This window comes from Paroedura picta, chromosome 1 (genome assembly GCF_049243985.1).
Source record: "Paroedura picta isolate Pp20150507F chromosome 1, Ppicta_v3.0, whole genome shotgun sequence".
Taxonomy (NCBI): domain Eukaryota; kingdom Metazoa; phylum Chordata; class Lepidosauria; order Squamata; family Gekkonidae; genus Paroedura; species Paroedura picta.
In genome coordinates, this window is record NC_135369.1 from 97,661,005 (window position 1) to 97,683,573 (window position 22,569).

The following is a 22,569-nucleotide window of genomic DNA, read 5'->3' on the forward strand; positions in this document are numbered from 1 at the left end:
GAACCTGGGTGTCTCACAACCTACTCTGGAAGACATGGACTGTTTCTGCATGAGGAATTTGCCCCTGGACAGCCTCACATCACTTGCGGGTTTTAGTGCTGTTTCCACATGATATCGGCAGCAACCCATGGCTGTGCAGGGGCTTGCACGAATTTTGGTCAGATTTGCCTCGTGATGAGGGAAATCACCTAAACTGGATTTTCCACTTCTTATTGTAACTTCACATTGGGGAGCAACCAGGGGCAAGCCTGTGTGGAGAGAGAAACACATGACAGTCTCTGCAGTGTTTTTCTGGCCCTTGCACCCACCCTCCCCTCTCCATTTCCTGATTGAGATTTTTAAAATTGACGCGGTCTGTGTTGCTGTGGTCTGTGTTGCAAAGCTACATTCCCTAAGTTAAAATAAAATGTTATCATCAGCGTGCATGGTAGTTTTGGGATCAGGCAGCCAAAACACATTCCTGGTTATGTTTTCTAGTGGTGGGTAAGAGTGGTGCGTGTGTGTGTGTGTGATGAAGCAGCCCTTTCCCAGTTAACTAGGCATTAGTGCTCTTTGTTTTAAAGCCCTACTGTGAACAAACAATCACTCATTGGGGTCCAGTTACCCGGCCATCCTATCACAAATCTAGCCAAACATAAATGAAAACCATTACACCAAGAATCCCAAAAAGAGGAGGGAATGTTTCAGTGTTGTGGCATTTCTGCATAGCAATGAGGAAGTGTTAGTTTTAAAAAATGGTTTCATGTTGTGGCGTTTCTCCATAACAACATGGATGTGCACTTTAAAAAAAATTAATTTTGAGGCTTGGGGAAGGGAAGGAAGTTTGAGTCCCTGAAATAACCACTGTGCTAAGATTGGTGGCTTGCAATGATCGACAAGTCAAAGAGCAGGGGAAGATGTTTGCAGTGAGGCAGTGGAAAAATGTGGGAGGGGTCTCCTACCAGGAGGCTTGCAAATGCGTGACTTACAAATGCATATTTGCAAGCAGGAGGAGGTATGAGTTTAACACCTCTGTGTGGAATTGGTCATGTTCTTAGACGACAATGTCCCGGTATATTCTTATATGATGCACTAGATACAAAGTCAATGGGAAAGCAGGTAAAAAGCGGGTGGGAGAAGTGTCCTCAACCAATCCAAAACAGAGAAAAGAACTGAAGGGGAAAACTTGTAAGTTCAACTAAAACTAAAGAAATAATAAACTGGTTGCAAATGCAAACATTTCTAAAATAAGAAGTGTACACAAATTACAATCTAACCAGAAAAAAAAAACATTCAATGCATGCTCAAATAAGTTGTGCTTATGTTACTTCCATCGGTAATAAAAAGTATTCCATAGCTTTGAAAAAAAATTGGTGTGGATAACTTGCCATACAGGATTCATGGGTTGCTCTGGTGTGTTAACATTGTTAGCTGAATTTTCAGTTCAAGATAATGTGGAGAGACAGTTGCAAAATATTGATCTGCAACATGTTTTAACATAGCCTTGATAGTCTATTGTGTACAAATGCATATGTTTTCTTTTGAATCACAGATGGCTAAACAAACTAGGCCTGGCTGTTGTCAAGCAAGTCATCAAAAAGAATGAAGAAGGTATGCTTAGGGGATGGAATCCCAATACTATGTATATCAACCTTTACTTCTCATCCACTTTCTATATATTATTATAGATAGTCCTACCCCCCCCCCACCACACACACACTTGGGCACCCACAGTGGTTTGTAGCACTTCCCTCCCCCATTTTATCCTCACAACAGCAATCCTGTGAGGTAGACTAGGCTGAAAGAGAGTTCTAATCCCTATGGCCACTGAGGGCCAAACTAGACAATTCAGCATCCCTGGGGATGGGCCTGGGATGCTGCCATTTTATAGCTGGAATCCCTTCACTTTGCTAATTTTGCAAGGGCCTGATCCTGTTCAGTAGAGCAGTGCAGGGGGAGGAGGGACTCATCCTGTTTTCCTCCAGGGGGGGTTGTGTCCTTGAAGGCAGCATGATGGGAACCAGAGTACCTCCCTCAGTGGTGCAGTCACTTGGTTCATCCCTATTGTCTGGTTTGGCCCTGAGGGAGCTTTCATGGCAGAATTGGGATTCAAACTTGAGTCTCTCAAATTCTGATACTCTAACGACTACTCCGTGCTGGGTTTTTAAGAAGCTTATAGCAATGTAAATGGTTCTTCCTTCTCCTAGTTAATCTTTATAACTGGTGAGCCATTCTCCAGGTGGGGCCTGGATATCTCCCAGAATCACAGCTTTTCTCCAGACCACAAAGTTCCCTGGAGAAAATGTTTTTTTCAAAGGCCAAATCTATAGTATTTTACCCCACTAAGGACCCTCCCCTCCAGAAATTTTACCCCACTAGGGTCCCTCCCCTCCAGAAATTTTACCCCACTAAGGTCCCTCACCTCCCCTCTTCAGGCTCCAATCCCGTATCCTAAATCTGAGCAAGAACAACTTGTGCATGGAATGAGCATGATGACATGTGGAGATTACCTTTTAATCTCAGAGCTTGTTGCTTTCCATGATGCAGGAAACAATCCCTGTGCAGCAGCAGCACAAGTGATTTTGTGACTGAGTTGGGGTTTGAATATGAGTCAATAGACCACTCTAACATTAAGCAATTAATAGTGGTGGTGAAGGATATTCAGCCCAGTTTTACTGGAAAAAAATCTTGGCCTTGTTAGGAATGTAGTCAAAATAGATGTGAGCCCTCTCTCCCGTTTAATGTGCCTTATAACTTTTAATGGTTTTATGACTTTATACCAAATGTTTTGACATCTTCATGCTTTTGGTGTTGCCACCACCATGCTGTACTGTATGATATCTATTGTAGCAAAACAAGAGCAGGGGAAATTGCTAATTATAGAAAGGAACAGAAAAAAATTACATAAGTTGTGTATTTCCTCTATGGCCATGTAGGCCAAATGTATCCTTGCTAAACTAAACAGAAAGAAGGAAGTAAGATAGATAGGCGACAGTTCTCTGTTGTCCTGGGATGCCAGATGCAGAAAGCACAAAGTGCAGAATAGGACAGGATCAAAGTGTTACTTTGCTTAGCAGAGTGGCAAGATCCCCCACTCTCCAAGGAATCTATGAAGGCTCAACCCAGTACTGACCAAATTCTGCTAATGATAGAACTGAGGTACTGGCTTAACATTTGATTATTTTGGGATATGTGATCCAGGATAGAGATATTTAACGTTGTAACAAATATGCTGTTGCAGAGGGCCATCCTTTAGCAAAAAACTCTATGATACTGTGGGAGAGTCCTATATTTTGCTAGCACTGGACATATTTTGCAATTATGTATTCATGTTTCAACAGGCTTCTTCAAGCAGCATATCCCTTGCTGGGCCTGGAAGATAACTGTGTATCTCAGTTCATGAAGCATACATTATCTGTATTTAATTGCTGGAAATATAATTAAAATAACCTGATCTCTGGAGCCTTGTTCGGCATGTGCATGAACTAATTTATGTGTAATTTTTTTTATTTGCCTTTCCCCTAACCACAACCACTATGTTTCTTTGTAAAAGCTTGGTAGATTGGGAATTGTAGACAATACCCTGTTTTGCATAGAGATTGTGCTGTATGCATGGCTGGGCCAAAATACGTTTCGCATTTAACTGCAAAAACTGCTTTTGTTACCAGAGCATTGAAAAGAGTATACAATGCATTTTTTTAATGTTGTGTTTTTGCTTCAGAGTGCTATAGTGAGAGTGATCATGATGAACCAGAAATAAACATAGAGACACCACCCCCTCCGTATTCAGACCAGCCTCATTTGGTATGTATTATAGTAATTAGCTTGTTTCCACTTGCTAAACGGCTTGTACAAATGTCATCCTCTCTAATTCACAAGGTACCTCTTTGACAAATGATCTGCACTAAAAGTTTGTCAGTTGTTCTTCTACTGTGTTTTCTTGATAATTCAATGCATGCATATGAAGGCTTCTCATAAGGTTGGTAATATAAAGAGAGAGAGAAACATAAAATGCCTCCTGGTAAATTTGTTGTGACTGAACACCTGGCACTGCCTTTAACTGAAGGAGGCAGTTGGTCTGTTTAAATCAGTATTGTCTGCTCTAACTTATAAGCCTCTTTTGGGAGTCCCAAGTAGCTGTTTCATATCACCAGTTGCCTGACCCCTTAACAGAAGATACTAGGGGAAGATAACTGTGGGACCCCCCCCCCCCATTTTCTTGATAATTAGTAATATTTACAACAAAATCAACATGAAGAAGAAAAAGAAGAGTTGGTTTTATAGCTCACTTTTCGCTGCCTGAAGGAGTCTTAAATCAGTTTACAAGCGCCTTCCCTTTCCTCTCCCCACAACAGACACCCTGTGAGGTAAGTGAGGTTGGGAGAGCCCTGATATCACTGCTTGGTTAGAACAGCTTTATCAGTGCTGTGGAGGACCAAAGGTCACCCAGCTGGCTGCATGTGAAGGAATGGAGAATGAAACCTGGTTTGCCAGATTAGAAGTCTGAAACCAGGTTACAGACAAGATGGCTCTAATTCATATCTAATTCAAAACATGATCCCATCTGTGGATACTTAAATCTTAAGATCAGAATCTTCCTAAGTTTGCAGAAAAATCTGAAAACCTGGGGGGGGGGGGAAAGAAAAGGAATTAAATCCACCTAGTCTGAGTGAGCCTCTTGTGGCGCAGAGTGGTAAGGCAGCAGAAATGTTGTCTGAAAGCTCTCCCCAAGAGGCTGGGAGTTCAATCCCTGCAGCCGGCTCAAGGTTGACTCAGCCTTCCTTCCTTCCGAGGTCGGTAAAATGAGTACCCAGCTTGCTGGGGAGTAAACAGCAATGACTGGGGAAGGCACTGGCAAACCATCCCGTATTGAGTCTGCCATGAAAACTCTAGAGGGCGTCACCCCAAGGGTCAGACATGACCCAGTGCTTGCACAGGGGATACCTTTACCTTTTAGTCTGAGGAGTATTGTCTGCCTATACACAGACATCAGACTTCCCTTGGAGCCAGAGCTGTTGCCTGATGGCAGATGTAGTGGCACTGCAGATGGGTTGAAGAAGGGTAGGTTGATGAGCAGAGTGGCAGTGGGCAGGTAGATAGGAGGCAGAGCAACATGGGTGGGTGGAAGAAGGAACTGCCACTACATCTCTGGTCATTCAAGCCAGGATGGCAGAAGAGGCGCCATCCCTAACTACTTGGGAAAGATAGAGTGAGCTGTCATGGCAAGTAGGTAGCGATGCTTCTGCTGGGTATTATGGCTGGTAAGTAGCTCGTCTGATGAATGAGGGGGGAATATGCATGGGTGGACAGACTGGGGGAAGATGGGAGAGCAGAGTATTGGAGAGAGCAAGGGCAATGAGCTGGCAAGCAGAGCAGTGGGGAGGAGGTGGGACGAGGAGCTACCATCACTCCCCCACCACATGATGAGAGGAGGAGGGAGAACTGCAGTAGATGGGGCTCATGAAAAAGTTTTGAAAGTCTAAAAATGGACAAAGTATTTTACTTAATATGGAAAGGGAAAGGTCAGATGGAATCGGGTAGGATGAATCAGGTGAACTGATAATAAAAACTGAGGTAAAATTGTAATCACAGAAAATTCAGCTAATATGTTTTTGCTTTTCAACAAGGGCTTTGAAACTTTGAGGAGAGAGGCTTTCTTTCTAGTTTGTGCTTTAATTTGCAAATATAATTTCCTGAGGTTCATGGACACTTCATGTTTAGAAGATAAAAATGATCCTGCATTGACTAGATGGCCTATATGGCCCCTTCAGACTCTCTGATTATATGATTCTTTGCCTCCTTCCCAGTTTTGAGTCAGGGATAAACTGTCTCTTATTCAACTGTCAGTTTCCAACTGTCATTTCTCCACAGAATTCCATTTTGCTCTCCACAGAATTCCATTTAAACAGCCTGTCACTCAAGGGTTCTCAGACTCTTTGATGCACTAAACCTTGATATTCCATCACACCAGAGGACAAAGCAGGGGCCAAGGAAGGAATTTTCCCATGAGTTTCTCATGGGGCTCAGTTTGCATGTGTGTGTATGTATAAAGATTCAAGGAAATATGAAGTCTAGAATTGTTCTTCAGTGTAAAACTTCATTTTTATAGCTATTCATACCAGTAGACATCTCAGTAATATAATCATATTTTACCCCAACAATATACTCTATATATATCTAATTCTATTATATCATGGTACCTTTGCAAAGCAGTGTCTAAATAATAAATACAGTTCCCTAACTTTCCAACAATTCACTTTCTTGGGGACCTGAACTTCTTTTCCAGTGTTTTGCAAAGACAAACTGTGGTTATGAAATGAAGAATTATCACACAGTACTACCCTGAGAGCTCTTCAGCATAGTTTAAAAGACTGAAAGTTGAGATAATGAGTGAGCTGTCAGAAATTCTCTTAGCTATTATTTTCCATAAACATTGAACCCTGCAGCAATGACATACATAAATAGGAAACATTATCCTGTTTGAAGAGCCAACGATTACTACAGTTCACATGATAAATAATCACAGTTCAAAGAGCCACTGAACAGTCATCTTCTGTTCATTATGTGGCATTCTAGTCTTCTTTTTCTTCTTCTTCAACATCATCATTAACTTACTTCATTTGAGCCTCACCATTTTCCTTAAGGGGGTCCAAAGTGATATTAGGCAAACTGAAAATCTAGTCTCTTGATGAACTATTTCTACAACACTCCTCCTTCAACTCATGGCCTTATTCCAGTTTGCCACAGTTTTGGGATTTCTGCATTTGGACGAAGGAATAGAGGGGGTGCAGACCCCTTGGTTTCCCCTTCTACTTTCTGGGAAAAGAAGCTTAGCAAGACAAGTCAAGAATTTATTGGACTTCTAATTTTTAGCAGAGCTGGTCTTCCAACAGATATCTGGGTAATTCAAATCTTCCATGACCACTAGGTCCTGTCTCTCTGAGAACTTTGTAATCTGGTTTAGGAGCATCTCATCCAAGTCCTCTGCCTGGCCTGGCAGTCTGTAGCAGATCCCCACCATAATATCTGTTATTTCCTACTTCTATTTTTACCCAAAGACTCTCAGCTGAACTCTCATGCTCAGACACATATTTTCCTCACAAGTATATATATTCTTAACATATAGTAATACTAGCACTGGATAGTAATACAGTAATATAGTAAATAAGTTGTACCCCTCAATCCTATTATTCCAGTTGTGAGGGTTATCCCACTAGGTTTTTGTAATGCCTGTTAGATTATAGTCCCCTTCCTTTATTAGGACTTCAAGTTCTTCCTGCTTGTTTCCCATACTCTGCGCATTAGTGTAGAGACATTGTAATTCTTCATACGAGTACCCCAGGCTTTTAGGTTTTGAACTTTCCTATAAGTTAATAGTTCCCTGCATATGTGAAATTCCCTTTAAATCTGCATTGTTTCCATCTACAGTTATCTTCAACAATATTGCCTCTACTGTGTCCTGAATGTGCTTTAGTGCTATTTCTGCCATGGCAATGAATGTTCTAGAATCTCATATCATGTCCTTGTAACTCTTGTGAGCTAAACCTTTTAATGTATTTTTGGTATTATTATCCTGTGAGACAGCTCATCCTCTGTAGCAAGCCCCAAGACTTTATTCAGCAGCTTTTCCTCAGACACATACTTAAGGACTAGCAATCTAACGAATGAAAGAAGTTGGGTAGACACAGGGTGTTGTAAATGGGGAGGGAATAGCTTAGCTTGTGCAGGAGCTGACTATTGGGACAGATTTTGCTAATGCTAATTTTGGTTTTATATTGTTTGGATAGTGGGTCATGCTGCCATCAATATCCTCTCCTAAATTATCCCTTCTGTTTCAACAAGATAAGGTAATCACTAATCATTCTATCCTCCTTAAATTCTGTGGGAGTGAGAGGAGAAAAATATCGCCAAGTATCATAAAATGAACTATTCTGTATGCACTATAAAAATGAAGAGTCAGACATGCTGTAAACGTTGTAAGTATCAGGGTGCAAGAGTTTATGCTGGGCCACTGTTATAATGAAATAAAATGATTTCATTTTTGAGCTTCTGGTGAGTGGCTTGTAACTCAGTTATTCCAGAATTAGCCCAAGATGGCTACTGTTTGTCTGTTTTGATTTATGATTGTTATACTATTAAGTATGATGAAGATGAGCGCAATTGTTTGATGCATAATTGACTGGTAACTGCATTGTAATCTTCAAGAGACATCCAAAGGAAACCTTGAGGTGAACTGGCTGGAAGCAAGAAGATAGGATTGCCAATTCCAAGTTGGGAAATTCATGGAGATTTGGGGTGGAGCCTGGGGAAAGGCAAGGTTTAGCAAGGTGTAATGCCCAGATTCCACCTCCAAAAGCAGTCATTTTCTCCAGGGGAACTGATCTCTGTAACCTGGAGGTCAGTTGTAATTTTGGGAGACTTCCAGGCCCCACCACAAGGCTGTCAGCCCTAGAGCCCAACTGGATTGGCTTGAAAGTGAAACCTTGACAACAGTTCCATCCTAAATATGTTTACTCAGAATCCTACCCATGGCTATTCAATAAACCTTACTCCCAAGCTAGTGTTTTTAGGATTGTACTTCTTGAAACTGAACTCCAGCCCTTCCTCATATGGCAAGTCAGGAGGGCCAATATGCCATTAATGTGCTTCCCCACATTGTCCACTGGAAAGCTTAAAGTGCAGCGTAGCAATAATAATACATCCAAACAACAAATAAGGGAAATTAGAAACAAAATAAAAAAGGACATTCCAAACCTCATATCAACAGCAGCCTGACTGGGTACAGGTTTACTGAGAAGTAAATCCCACTGGTTGGTTGGTCTTAAACTTAATCCGACATTCATACAGGACTGCAAACAAGTTATCAACATTTATTCTTCCCACTCCCATCACTAAGGGTAGGAATTATTACTGGGAATGGGGATTAACCTCCTTTTGTCAGGTGGGTATAAGTTGCTTAGCTAAATGCCTCATTAACTATGTACAGCCAAACGTTTCATCCTGCTTGTTGACAAAGCACATTCAAGAAGATTCATTTTGTCCATTCTTTTACTGTCTTCCTCAAATATCCTTGCCAGCATCTGCATTTATGACAAGGTGACGTTGAGAGAAGGGGTGGAGAGATGGAATTGTAAGGGCAGTGCCCAAACCTATCCTAGTAACAAATCACGCTAATATAGCCCTCACTCCCTCCATATATCCATCCTGTCCCACCATTGCATCCATGGGAGCAACTGTTGCACCCCAAGGAGCCCAATTTGGCCCTGAGAAAGCAGAAGGAAAGGCAAAGCAAGAACTCCTGAGAGGATCTTTTAGAATTATCTATCAGCTGGTTCATGCCTTTTGCTTTCCCCAGCATGTTGCTCTACTGAGGGCCATTCCACACTGTGGTGGCTGCATCGGGCCACCGCTGATGCATTGCAGTGGAGCACCATACTCTGCTGTTTCTTGTGTCCCCATGGGGGACACATTTGGTGGCAGAGCTAGTCTGCTGCTTTCTGTATCCCTGTGGGGTACACATTTCAGTGGCGGAGCTGCTCCACCACTTTCTGTCTCCCCATGGAGGACACAGACGTGGCAGAAAGTTCCGCTGCATGGGGGATGGGGGGGGGGGTTCAGGAAGGTGAGATTGCATGAGAACACAATCCCATCTTTCTGGGGGGGGAAGAGCCCCATTTAACCCCATGGGGACATAAAGCACTGCAAAGCTGAGGAGGCATTTTTTGCCCCCTCCGGGCCTCTGTAGGATGGAGAGTAGCTGGGCCCAAAAGTCTAGGCCCCATTGGCCCCCAAGGTGCTTAAGGGAATGTGGAAAATATTCACGTACCCTTAAAGTGAGGCAACAGTGGCCGAGCGTGCACTAGGGAGGGGGCCAGCCTGGAGGGGATGTCACATGGAAGAGGGGATTAGCACCACTTCCATCTGGGTGCCCTCCAGCTTTTCCGCCCATGAGGAATCCGCCTGAATGTTCTTTTTCCCCCTCTCCAAAAGCACAGATACACTAGCAAAGGAAGTACCTCTGAGGGTAGATCATGTGATTTCCTTTGACTAACCAAAAAACAGATGGTTTGAGAAAACCTGTGGAAATTAGTATATGGGGAAGGAGGGCAGGAATTATATTTTTCTCTCAAACCTGAACAACAAAGCTTCCTTGCAAACTCCTCCCTATGTGTTTTAAAAAAACAGACCTGTTTTCATAGGGATTCCTGGATGGGCTGTCAAGGCATATCTTGTTTACTATTGCTGTTTGAAATAGTCTCTAAAGACTAATTAATCTCCCAAAGACAGACATTTGTTTACTGAGGCAAACATCTGCATGTTGTATTATTCATGCTCGGAAATTTATTGTTTCGTGGAAATGCTCTTTACATTAACAAGTTAAGATTATATCCCTTCCAGAAATAAATTCATCCACGACAAAGCACTTCACTTCCAATCTTTTTTTGTTTTGCTTTGTGATGTGGAACATTGCTGCACTGAAAGCCTAAATGGTTTTATTTATTAGGTAATTTTATGTTGCCTCTCCTGGGAACTGTTTTAAAGAGAAAATGCTTCCATACCTCCCCCCCCCCCCCCCGGTCATTATTATCTGAAGAAATGTTCACGTACACAAAAGCTTATACTTTAAAACTTTGTTGGTCTTAAAGGTGCCACTGGACTCTAATTATGTTTTATTATTTACCTCAGTGATGGTTAAACTTTTAGAAGTGGTCTCACAAAAAGTTTATCAGCCAATAAGGTGACCAGATTTCAACATTGGTAAAGCGGGACACCATTGACCGGGGGGGGGGGGGGGTTCTTGATTAAAAATTTGGTCTATATGGAGTAACAAAAAGTTTAATAGAATGCATAGAATGCAAAAATAGTATTGTACTATATATATTTTAAATTTCAACATAAGTACAATTTGCCAGGTCACCTCAGATGTCCCTCCAAAAGTGGGACAATCTGGTCACCTTATCCTTAGGTGATGTAGTTAATTCAGTCTGCGTTCCTGTAAGCAGCCAAGACAAGCAGTTTTAGTGCACATTGTATTTGACTACAGACTTCTGCCACCCAATGGGGTGGGTCAGAAAATGGTGGGTAAGACAGTGTCCTGCATGGGCCACCTTATGACTCAACTCATTTTTCTTTCCTTGTCTTACTCTGGGAAACAGGACCAGCAAGAGCCTCCCTCAGCATCCCGTGTGTCCAGTTCTTTATGCTCCCCTGAAAGTAGTAGGAAGTCACAGGGCTTTTCTTCTTCCTCATTGTGCAAAGTGTTGCGTCCAGAGAGACAATCATGGCTTGACTTTGTTAACAGTGCGTCAACTGGAGAAGCAGTAGACAATCCATCTTCAGCTGTCACTGATGACTCTCAAGATCCCGATTGCCTGGTAATGACAGACTGTAACAAAACAATGGAAAGTGGCATTGTGGAATCAGAGGACCACTTTCAGAACTCTTTCAGCAAAAGTACAACTGTATTAAATCAAGACAAGGATTACATAGCTGAGCCTGGAAAAACAGTACTGAAAGCTCAACCTAAAGGTAAGCCAAGGAAGAGGAGATCTGTTGGGGTCATACAGCAGTACTTATCTTGCTTTATCTGTGGAAAATGATCTTATTAGAAAGTGCTATTTCAGTATATTTTGATGTGTGGAAATAGTACGTAATGGCTGTCCTTGCATCAAGCATATCCACTTGAATATGACATTTGAGAAATTACCCAACACCTGCAACCCTCATGTTATATTTTGAAATAACAATACAAATAAACAAAGTTTGAGTTGTCGTCAAAGATATTTAGACCTTGTGTCAACTCTTTTACTCACACCTCTCTCATGTGAATCACAGGCAAGGTCATAGCAATGGAAAAGAGCCCATGTTCTGTATGCAGAAGAGCCAAGCTTCTGTACATGGCAGGTCTAATGAAAAGGGTCTCAGCTGGCAGAGCTGGCAAAGACCAAAGAGGAGAAGATCCTGGGCTATTGCTTGCCAACCCAGTGGTCAAAACTGCCAGATAGATTAGTGGTCCAACACAATACAACTCACTTTATGTATAATTCACAATTGGGAAATGGCACTTATCAATATAGTTATGCTAGGTCAGGCATTATTTGTGTCTATCTCCTTGATCTCCATGGACAATCTGCCAGGAAGATTTTAGAACATCTAAACATTGCATACTCACGAAAATAGCTATTAGTAAAGAATATTTTTGTCATGATTACAAAAGTTCATACATTTAAGCTTTGTATTGTATGTTTCTGTTATGATGAATTTTGGTGAAACTGCTTTGGGATGTTCTACACTTGTGCCAAGAATGTCATTATTAACTGCATAAAAATAGCTAAATTAGAATGACTGGTATTTTTAGAAAAGTTTTTATAACACTTTAATGTAATGGTCTCCTAAAAATATGAGAAGAGCCCTACAGCAGTGGTCCCCAACCTTTTTCAGGCTGGGAACCGGGGGGGGGGGGAGAGGGAGGCCTGGGGACCGGGGAGGAGAGGGAGGCACGGGTGCTGGCATGCCTCCCTCCCCCCACCACTTGCTGCACCAGGAGTGATTGGCTGCCTCCTGGCTTAGCAAGCGCCACGCTGCGGGAGGGGGGAGGTGCCGGCACACGCAAACACGCAGGTGCAGCAGCTCTGTGATGATGCGTTTGCAGGCACCAGCATGCTGGCGGGCGCACGTGCTTCCCCCTGCAGCACGGTGCTCACTGTGCTACGATGCGGTGATCGCTCCCGGTGCAGTGAGTGTGTACTGCAGGGGGGGAGGAAGGTGCGCCTATTGGTGCGCCGGCGCATCCCTCCCCCCCGCCGCGGCCTGGTACCAAGGCCTCCACGGCCCGGTACTGGACCACAGCCCGGTGGTTGGGGAACACTTCAGGATCTATCTAGTCCTCGGGATGGCCAACAATTGGATGGCCAACAATAGGACATAGGGATGGCCAACAATAGGACATAAAGGCCGAGGCCTTCCTCCAATGTTGCCTCCTGATGTTGCTGTGGTTTGTACTCAACAGAGAACTGTTACCTGTTCCTGTTCTCTAATAAAGTATGCTTGTAGGATATACATGCTTGATCTGGATGGCCCAAGATAGTATAATCTCTCCTGATCTTGGAACCTAGGCAGAATTGGACACGGCTAGTACTTGGACAGGAGACCATCCAGAAAAATCAGGGATTGTACACCGAAGCAGGAAATGGAAGAGGAAGATGAGGAGGAAGAGGAGAAAGAGGAAGAAGAAGAGTTGGTTTTTACATGCTGCTTTTCCCTACCCAAAGGAGGCTCAAAGTGGCTTAGAGTCGCCTTTCCTTTCCTCTCCCCACAACAGACACCCTGTGGGGTGGGTGCGGCTGAGAGAGCCCTGATATTACTGCTCGGTCAGAACAGTTTTATCAGTGTCGTGGCGAGCCCAAGGTCACCCATCTGGCTACATATGGGGGAGCGCAGAATCGAACCTGGCATGCCAGATTAGAAATCCGCACTCCTAACCACTACACCAATCTGGATGCTGAGCCATTTACAAGTACCCTTTAGGTATGATCTGTCAATCAGGTACCGATCCACTTGACAGAATTAGGATCCATACCACATTTTACCTACGTGTCAACACAAATATCATGCAAGAGAAGACTGAGGAGAAACAGGCGTTAAGCAGTTCGGCCCTTTCTTCATCATCTGTTATAATTTTACTTTCTTGGCCTCTCAGTGGTCATATGGTGTCCCTGTTCTTTTTCTTGCTTGAAATATAACTAAAGAAGCCTTTTTTGTTATGTTTAGCATTTCTTGCTAGCCTAAGTTCATATTTAGCTTTTCTAACAGTCCCCCTGGTTGTTTACACTCATCCTTGGTAATAAGGTCTTCCTTCCATTTCCTAAATGACTCTTTTTTTATTCCTCAAATCTTTTGACAACTGCTTATGGAGCCAACTTGGCTTCCATCTTTTCTTCTCAAGGGAATTGTTTGTGATTTATTTGTGTTACAATTGTTATAATTATAATTGTTGTTATAGGTTGTTATAATTTCCTTGCTATACAAGGAAGAATCAGTATTGCCTGTTCACATGGGCAGCTGCAGACATGTCTATGACAAATATCTTAGGACCCCAGGATTCGCTAGATTTTAAAAAAGGAAACTCATAGAAGAGAGATCAGTAGGTTTTAGATGGGCTGCCACATCCTTGGGCTATATCTCTCTGAATTTCAGCTGCTAATTAAAGCAGAAAGTAGGACTACTATGCCCTGAGGTAGACTTTCTGTGGCATCTCATTCATAGAAAGATGTTGGGCCATTGGTAGGATGCAGCAGTATTGTTCTGCTGTTCTTCATAACACTGTTTCAAGAACCACAGCTCCAGAAAACTCATAGGATGTTACATCATGCCATTGTTAGAACCAAATAAATGATCCCAAAGAAAAAAAGGGTAAATTTAGTTAGTCCAAATGAAGGCATTGTGGTACAATTTTTTCCTAATAGATTGACTTCCTACATGTTTTTGTTTATAGTATCTTATGTCTAACTTGGTGGAGTGTGGACTTCTAATCTGGCATGCTGGGTTCAGTTCTGCACTCCCCGACATGCAGCCAGCTGGGTGTCCTTGGGCTCGCCACCGCACTGATAAAGCTGTTCTGACCGAGCAGTGATATCAGGGCTCTCTCAGCCTCACCCATCTCACAGGGTGTCTGTTGTGGGGAGAGGAAAGGGAAGGCGAATGTAAGCCACTCTGAGACTCCTTCAGGTAGAGAAAAAACAGCATATAAGAACCAACTCTTCATTTTCCGTCTTGTAGTGCAGTCCCACATTGGGACTGCGCACGTGCAGGCCTGCCGCTCGGAACCTTCCCTAGCTAAAAGTCTCTAATGAGGGCGCTCCACACCGCTACCACGCATGCGCCGGGTTTCCCGTGCACTGATCACGAGGACACAGGGCGGAGCGCCCACCCTCCACAGTTCTCTTTTCGCCGCCACGATTAGTGGACGTCCTTTGTAAGTCTCCTCATCTTTTCTTACTGCGTCAGCGATATTTTTCAAAAATTTCTTCAGGATGGCTTCCGAAGCTATTTTTAAGAAGTGTAGCCAGTGTGCTGTGAAGATGCCGGTGACGGACGAGCACGACCGTTGCCTTATTTGTCTGGGTGAGGGCCACTCCATACCTTCGTGTTTAATCTGCCAGACGTTTACACCGAAGGCCCGCTCTGATAGAGCCGCGAGGCTGAAGGCGGCACTTTGGGAGAAGGCCCTTTTGGCAGAACCTCCACGTCCCCAGTCTGAGCCGACTCCATCTCGGGCACCATCGAAGGCCCCATCCGTTCTTGGATCCAGACCTTCCTCTGTCCGTTCTGCCATGGAGCCATCAAGAGGCTCTCCGAAACCTCTTAAGAGACCCCTAGTGGCGTCTGAGGTTCCTAACGTTGCTTCGGCACTAGTTTTACTGCCTTCGGAACGGGGCGCTTCGGCCGATCCTCCCATTAAAAAGGCGAAAAAGTCCAAGCACAAGGACAAACCTTTGGTTCCAAAACATGGTTCCATGGGTTCCGTTCGTCGGTCCTCCACGCCTCCGTTGCGAGAGCCTTTAATGCAATCCTATTCCTTGGATGTGCAAGACGAGGGATCCTCGGTGGCGTTGACCCAGGTCCCTGTGGGGCATTCACCGGTATATGTCGGCCAATGGGACCGGCCTATGGCCGAGGAGGAAGATCCTGTCTTGGACTTCCCTGACAGTGCTTCGGCTATGATGTCGGCTGTTCCGTCGGGTTCATTTGAGCCCCAGTCCGTTCCGATTCCCACCAGCCCAGAGTCCGCATCGGATCCATCCCCCGATGAGGCCTTGGCAGATCCTACCTCAGCTTTGCCTACTGAGGACTACAGAATGTATGGAGAGCAGCTCCTACGCATGGTGAAGGCTCTTGACCTGGACGTTTCAATGTCGGATGCAAGGCCCAAGGACAAGATCCTGAGCAGACTCTATTCTAATACCCCGTCGAATATTGCCCTGCCTATTATCCAGGGTTTCGAAGATCTGACGGTCCCTATCTGGGACAAACCTGCGTCGGTGCAACCGGCACCGAAGAAAATTGAATCCCTGTACAGGGTGAAGCCTGACTCTTCGGAGTTCCTTTCCATCCATCCCTCTGCCACCTCGTCCATCATAGATGATATGCAGTTGAAACGCAAACCTGGCCAGCATTCCTCCCCGGTAGACAGGGAGAGCAGGCGCTTGGATACATTGGGACGGAAGGTCTACTCCCCCTCGGCGCTCAGTTTCCGTATAGCCAATTACCTATCAACGCCTATCAACTTTGTTTGTGGGAGAGTTTCTCGAAGTATATCGAGCTGATTCCCAAAGAGCAACGAAGCCTTGCCCGCATGATCCAGGCCGAGGCGATCAAAGCTTCTAAACAAGGTATCAACTCAGGCAAGCATGCTGGAGATATCGCGGCCCGATCCATGGCCTCTGCTATTGTCCGTCGCCATTCCTGGCTCTGAAATACATCCCTTCCCCTTGAAACCAGAGTCAAGGGTGAGGACATGCCGTTCGAGAAATCCTCGCTGTTTGCTAAGACAACGGATGATTTCCTATTCTCCTTGAGAAAGACCCGGCAGTCAGCGAGATACCTGTTTTTTCAGATTTATGCCGGAGCAAGCGGATTCTCCTTTACATGGACAACACTGCGACCCTGTTCTATATCAACAAGCAGGGGGACACCGGGTCTTTAGCCCTATGCTCCGAGGCACTGAGAGTGTGGCAGATTCTTTTCGAGATTCAAGCAGACATGAGGGCTATACACATAGCGGGCTCCATGAATACCAGAGCAGACAGATTGAGCAGGGTGTTTTCTCAGGAATACGACTGGACACTAGACGACCTGGTCCTGAGCCGCTTGTTTTCCCTATGGGGAACCCCCCAGATCGACCTTTTTGCCAGGGCACATTCTGCGAAGGCCCAAGAGTTTTGCTCCCCAGGGGGGATAGACCCCCAGTCTCTGGGGGATGCGTTCCAGATCACATGGACAGGGGTTCTGCATTACGCGTTTTCCCCGCTGCCTCTTATCCCGAGGGTGTTGGTGAAAATGTCGGCGGACAATACGGATGCGATTTTGATTGCCCCTTTTTGGCCCCATCAGCCATGGTTTACCAAGCTGAATTTGATGGCCAACGGCATTTGGATCCGACTCCCGTTGGACCCTGCCCTCCTGACTTCCGATTCCCAACCATGCCCAGATTTATCCAGGCTTCACCTTACGGCATAGCGGATTACACCACTGACGGACCCCTCCCACCTAGCGTGAGGGAAGTGTTGTTGCAATCCCGAAAAAGCTCTACTAGGCGAAGTTATGGAAATAAGTGGGCTAGATTTGAGCGCTGGTGCCTATCACGACATCTTTGCCCATTTACTTGTCCCTTACCACAGGTCCTGTTGTACCTATGGGAATTAGCAAACTCTGGTCTGGCAGTTACCTCTGTCAGGACTCACTTGGCGGCGTTGGCCTCTTACCACGCCGAAGTGCAGGGCACTTCAGTATTTGCCCATAAATTGTCCAAACGTTTTCTCCGGGGTCTTACGAATTTGTTTCCACCCCATCAACCATCGGTCCCACGGTGGTCTTTGGAGGTAGTCCTGCAGGCCCTAATGAGTCCTCCCTTTGAACCCATGGGTTCCATTTTTTTGGCTTTGCTATCCATGAAGGTAGCGTTTTTAATTGGCATTACCTCTGCGAGAAGGGTCAGCGAACTAGCCTCGCTGAGAATAGATCCCCCCTTTCTGAAGGTCTTCCCTTCCAGGGTTGTCCTCCATCCAGATTGGCAGTTTCTACCCAAGGTAGTCTCTCAGTTTCATCTCTCACAAGAGGTCTCCCTTCCAGTTTTTTCCCCAAACCCACAATCACCGGGAGAACAGAAACTACACTACTTAGACGTTAAACGTGCAATTCTTTATTATTTGGATAGGACACGGGACTTTAGGAAATCGTTGTCCCTGTTCATGTGTTATTGGGGGCCCAAAAAGGGATGCAAGGCGTCTTCCCAGACCCTCTCTCGTTGGCTGGTGTCCGCGATTCGTGCCTCATACAAGGCTGCAGCACTCCCATGCCCATTACACCTGCGGGCACATTCGTTGAGAGCTCAGGCCACCTCTGCTGCATTCCTCAGGCAGGTTCCTCTTCATGACATCTGCAGGGCAGCAACGTGGTCTACTGAAAGCACTTTCATCAAACACTATGTGATCGATCTGTCGGCAAGATCAGAGGCTCGATTTGGAACTTCGGTTCTGCATTCACTTTTTTCATAGAGGACTCACCCACCTCCACAGGTATTTAGCTCATGAAAATCCCAATGTGGGACTGCACTACAAGACGGAAAATGAAAACAGAGTTGCTTACCGTTTACGGTAACTGTTGTTCATTGACGTCTTGTGTGCAGGCACACATTCCCTCCCACCTGCCCCGCTGAGTCTGAGAGTTTATCGGATTCGTTCCGATGAGCGGCGGCAGAGAACTGAGGAGGGTGGGCGCTCCGCCCCGTGTCCTCGTGATCAGTGCGCGGGAAACCCGGCGCATGCGTGGTAGCGGTGTGGAGCGCCCTCTTTGGAGACTTTTAGCTAGGGAAGGTTCTGAGCGGCAGGCCTGCGCGTGCGCAGTCCCAATGTGTGCCTGCACACAAGACGTCAATGAACAACAGTTACCGTAAACGGTAAGCAACTTTGTTTTCTTCTTCTAGGGAAAATATAATAAAATCAGAGTCCAGTGGCACCTTTAAGACCAACAAAGATTTATTCAAGACGTGAGCTTTCGAGTGCAAGCACCCTTCGTCTGGAGAAGGGTACTTGCACTCGAAAGCTCATGCCTTGAATAAATCTTTGTTGGTCTTAAAGGTGCTACTAGACTCTGATTTTATTGTGCCACTTCAGACCAACACGGCTACTCATTTGAATCTATCCTTAGGGAAAATATGTATTATTTAGTTATTGCTCTGTGTTCCCTTTTTCTTTCATGGTGATAGTTGTTTTGCTGCAGTGTAGTAAAACAAACCTCAGGATATCAGGATCATTAATGAATTGTAGCAGTCTCAAGGTGGATGCCAATAAACACTTCCTCATGGCAATGACATGACACAGCTACACAGATGCAAAGGAACTGCTCTGGCATATAATTCAGTCCTTTTGCAAAGAGAATCTGCATTCCAGAAGCCCCCAGGAACACACGGCATTGGTATGGACTCTTCCATCATGATAACACCAGTCCATATTTCTAGCCACTCAAGACATATATACTCTAGCACCTATCAAAATTGTCTTGTGGTGGCTTCCACATATGGTGTAAAAACACAGGTTAATATAAGCCATAAAACAGAAACAAAATTAAACTTGTCATAAAAAAAGCATTGTAGCCAGCAGTTAAATATGTTTAAAGCAGCACAATGCTAACCAACAGAAAACATAGTGGTGGAAAAAAATCAGAATAAAGTGAAATATGAGCAGAGGGAGGGAGGGAAACAGTGAATAAACCAAGGGATAGAAGTACAGGTGTAGAAGTACACTGAGGAAACACTTCCTGCCACAGACAAATACCTGGGAGAATGTGATACATTGACTGTCTCTACACTGGAGACTTTGTGCCCGGCTGCAGGCTGGAGTTTGAGTCACATCAGGTTGCTGCATGTGGGACCATTTGGCCTGGTGTACCCCATCTACCCCAGATTTGTGGTCTCACATGGGAGCCGGGGCAGCAAAGTTCCCAGTGCAGAAATGGTCTTTGTGTTTGGCATCTAGAACGTCTAGGAGCCAAAGGATTCACTATGGGCAGGGTGTCATATAATGAAGACCTTGTAGTTGAAAAGGTTTGACTAGTGGGTGTCATATAATGAAGACCCTGTAGTTGAAAAGGTTTGACTAGCAGGTGTCATATAATGAAGACCTTGTAGTTGAAAAGGTTTGACTAGTGTGTGATGTGTTCCATTTGAAACCATCTCTCAGACACACAGCAACTCTTGAAAATGGAAATGTGGTCAAGCAACATTTCAGTTTTTACAATTGTTCATTCTCTTCTCTTGCTATTGCTATCTTCATTTGACTATCAAGGCAAACAGCACTTTGATATCATTCTAGCAACTACCGAACTTTGTGGCTTATATACACTTATATTTTTCTTTCAGAACAAGGGAAATGCTCCATAGATGAAATGGAGAAACTTTACAAGTCTTTAGAGCAAGCCAGTTTATCTCCTATTGGGGACCGCCGACCTTCAACTAAAAGAGAGCTGAGAAAATCCTTTATCAAAAGGAGTAAAAATCCATCAGTTAATGAGAAACTCCACAAAATCCGAGCACTGAATAGTACATTAAAGGTAAGGTTTTATGGAGGTGTTAAGCTCATGCAGAGGAGGGGGTGGGATCCTATTTAATTGGCTGTGACTCATAGGATTTTCAGTCATCCCTGAAAACTGTTTGTTCCTAATGAAGCCAGTCTTGTAATTAACACCCGGGTGTTTACCTAGTATGTGTATTTTCTGAACAAAAATGTAATTTGGACACTTTCAGAAATGAAAGGTCCTTTATAACTCAGTGTTTTCTGTTCCTCAAACCTTTTTGTTTTTGTTCATTAGTGCAAAGAACATGACCTGGCCATGATTAACCAATTGCTGGAGGACAGAAAACTAACAGCCAGGAAGTACAGAGAGTGGAAGAACACAAACTCTCTGTTGGTTCAAGATATCTATCCGCAGCAGGATGTCCTGGATGTGTCTGAAGAGAATATCGAGGAGCCAGAGGCGCCACAAAAAGCTTCTTTCATTGAAAGTACTATCTGAGCACAGTGGGCAGTATATTACTTGTTCTGCCTGTGTTTCTCTCCATCTATGGAAAGTCCAAGATGCGATTGTTTCCAGTTTTGCTGGTTTTCTAAGAGCTTGTCACTTCTGTATGAGATGAAATTCAGCCCACGGCCCATCACACTGTTTCCTTCGCATTCCATGATTAAAGATGTCGCCACCTAAAGGCTCACATGCTGATAACTAGACTTGGTGACGTTCTGAGAACATTTATCTAACTGAGGGAATTTGCATTCCCATTTTTTTTTAATGGCCAAACTTCATAGTGAGAACTATTAAGTAAACTCAGCATGTAGATGTTTGTATTTTAAAGATTATGTATATTTTGTAAATAAAAACTTGGTGGACTGAAGCAAAAAGTTTAAACTATAAAAATGCTTTTAAAAGCTTGGCTTTTAAAGTTTGCTTCCAATAAACATGTTACTCCTCACTATAGTCACCCCTTTGAAGCACTCAAAGAATAATGATATTAATGCCAGGGCCCGTATCTTTTATATGCTGTTTGCTGGACATCTTGTGAAATAATAAACTATCCTTATTTATGAATGGCCAAAGCAGATTCAGAGTACCTTTATTGGCATAAAGAATGGCCAAAGCAAAGATATGCCTCTGAGTCTTGTGGGAAGGATTACATTTGACTCTTTTTCATGACAAAATAAAATAAATTCCTTGCCATTGCTATTTTTTTGTGGGGGAGGGATTGTTTTATGGAGCAGGGAATTCAACTACTCATTTAAAAACACATTAAAATACATCTTACAGAAATGTCTGTGCAAAGCATATCAATACTGGTGTAACATTTGTAAGCAGAGGGCATTTGATTGATGTGTTCTAGAAAAGCCCATGATGTCACATGGTGGCCCTTTCCCCTGTTTTCCTGATGAGTTAGTTTTGTCTCAACCAGCCTTTAAAGACTTGCTCAAATCTCTACAGTCCCTCTCTGTGTTCTGTCCTTTGTGATTGGGAATGTTGGGAACTGTATTTTAATGACATGTGCATCGAAATGCATAGGTGTGTATAATATTTACATGGAAACCATGTTTTTTAAAGTTCCCCAAGGTGTATCAAACTTTACTTTCCTTACTTTTTCTTGAGTTTATGCTAGGCACTATTCCCTGCCTCTACCTTGAAACTCTTTTGGTACTTTAAAGACAATAACAACCAAACACTAATGCCTCAGTACATGATCCCAGCCAATTAGGGATCATTTAGTCCATGTGATGATACCATACAGTTTGGGCTTTGTGACAGTTCTGAGCAAAAGGGCAATTATTTAATTGTGAGTGAAATGAGGAATGGAGGAGGAAGATAAAACAAGTCATGGCATTCTCTCCATATGTGGTCCTTTATTGTTTCCTGGAGCATGGGAGACTTTGCTTCAAATCCCTGCTTAACTATGAGCTCATGGTAATGCATAAGATATTCTCTTCATAAAAAGCATGTATATTGGCAGTTTTTGTGCAAGAATTTCTTCACCATGAGCATGCTGTATTCTTCATACCTGACTCTCTATGTAAACTCCAATTCTTTCAGAATTCCATAAACAGATGTCACTCTAACCTGCAGTCTACACAGTGGATTGGCTTAGACCTGCCCTTCTGGCATACATTCTGAAACTGGGCAATGGAAGTTCTGGCAAAGTCAAACATTAGGGAGATTGTATAAGGCCATGGTGGCACCTGCTTTTTTCTCCCTCCTGAGTTAGTCACATAGGTGCTATCATTTTGAGCTGTATCAAAATGAGTCCAGATCATGTGAGGTGATGTTACCACTTTACTA

At 43.9% G+C, this 22,569-nt stretch overlaps 1 protein-coding gene across 5 annotated transcripts in view; it reads left to right on the forward strand.

Moving 5' to 3' along the window:
* The window catches only part of IPCEF1 (interaction protein for cytohesin exchange factors 1), a 68,305-nt gene extending 46,463 nt beyond the window's left edge, over nucleotides 1-21,842 (forward strand). For all 5 annotated transcript variants that reach the window (XM_077349149.1, XM_077349157.1, XM_077349173.1 and 2 more), the window contains 5 exons: nucleotides 1,532-1,590; nucleotides 3,701-3,783; nucleotides 11,136-11,508; nucleotides 20,117-20,307; nucleotides 20,566-21,842. In XM_077349149.1, coding sequence (XP_077205264.1) covers nucleotides 1,532-1,590; nucleotides 3,701-3,783; nucleotides 11,136-11,508; nucleotides 20,117-20,307; nucleotides 20,566-20,769 — 910 coding nt within the window. In that variant the 3' untranslated portion in view covers nucleotides 20,770-21,842. The remainder of the gene's footprint in view (nucleotides 1-1,531; nucleotides 1,591-3,700; nucleotides 3,784-11,135; nucleotides 11,509-20,116; nucleotides 20,308-20,565) is intronic.
* Nucleotides 21,843-22,569: the final 727 nt, after the last annotated feature.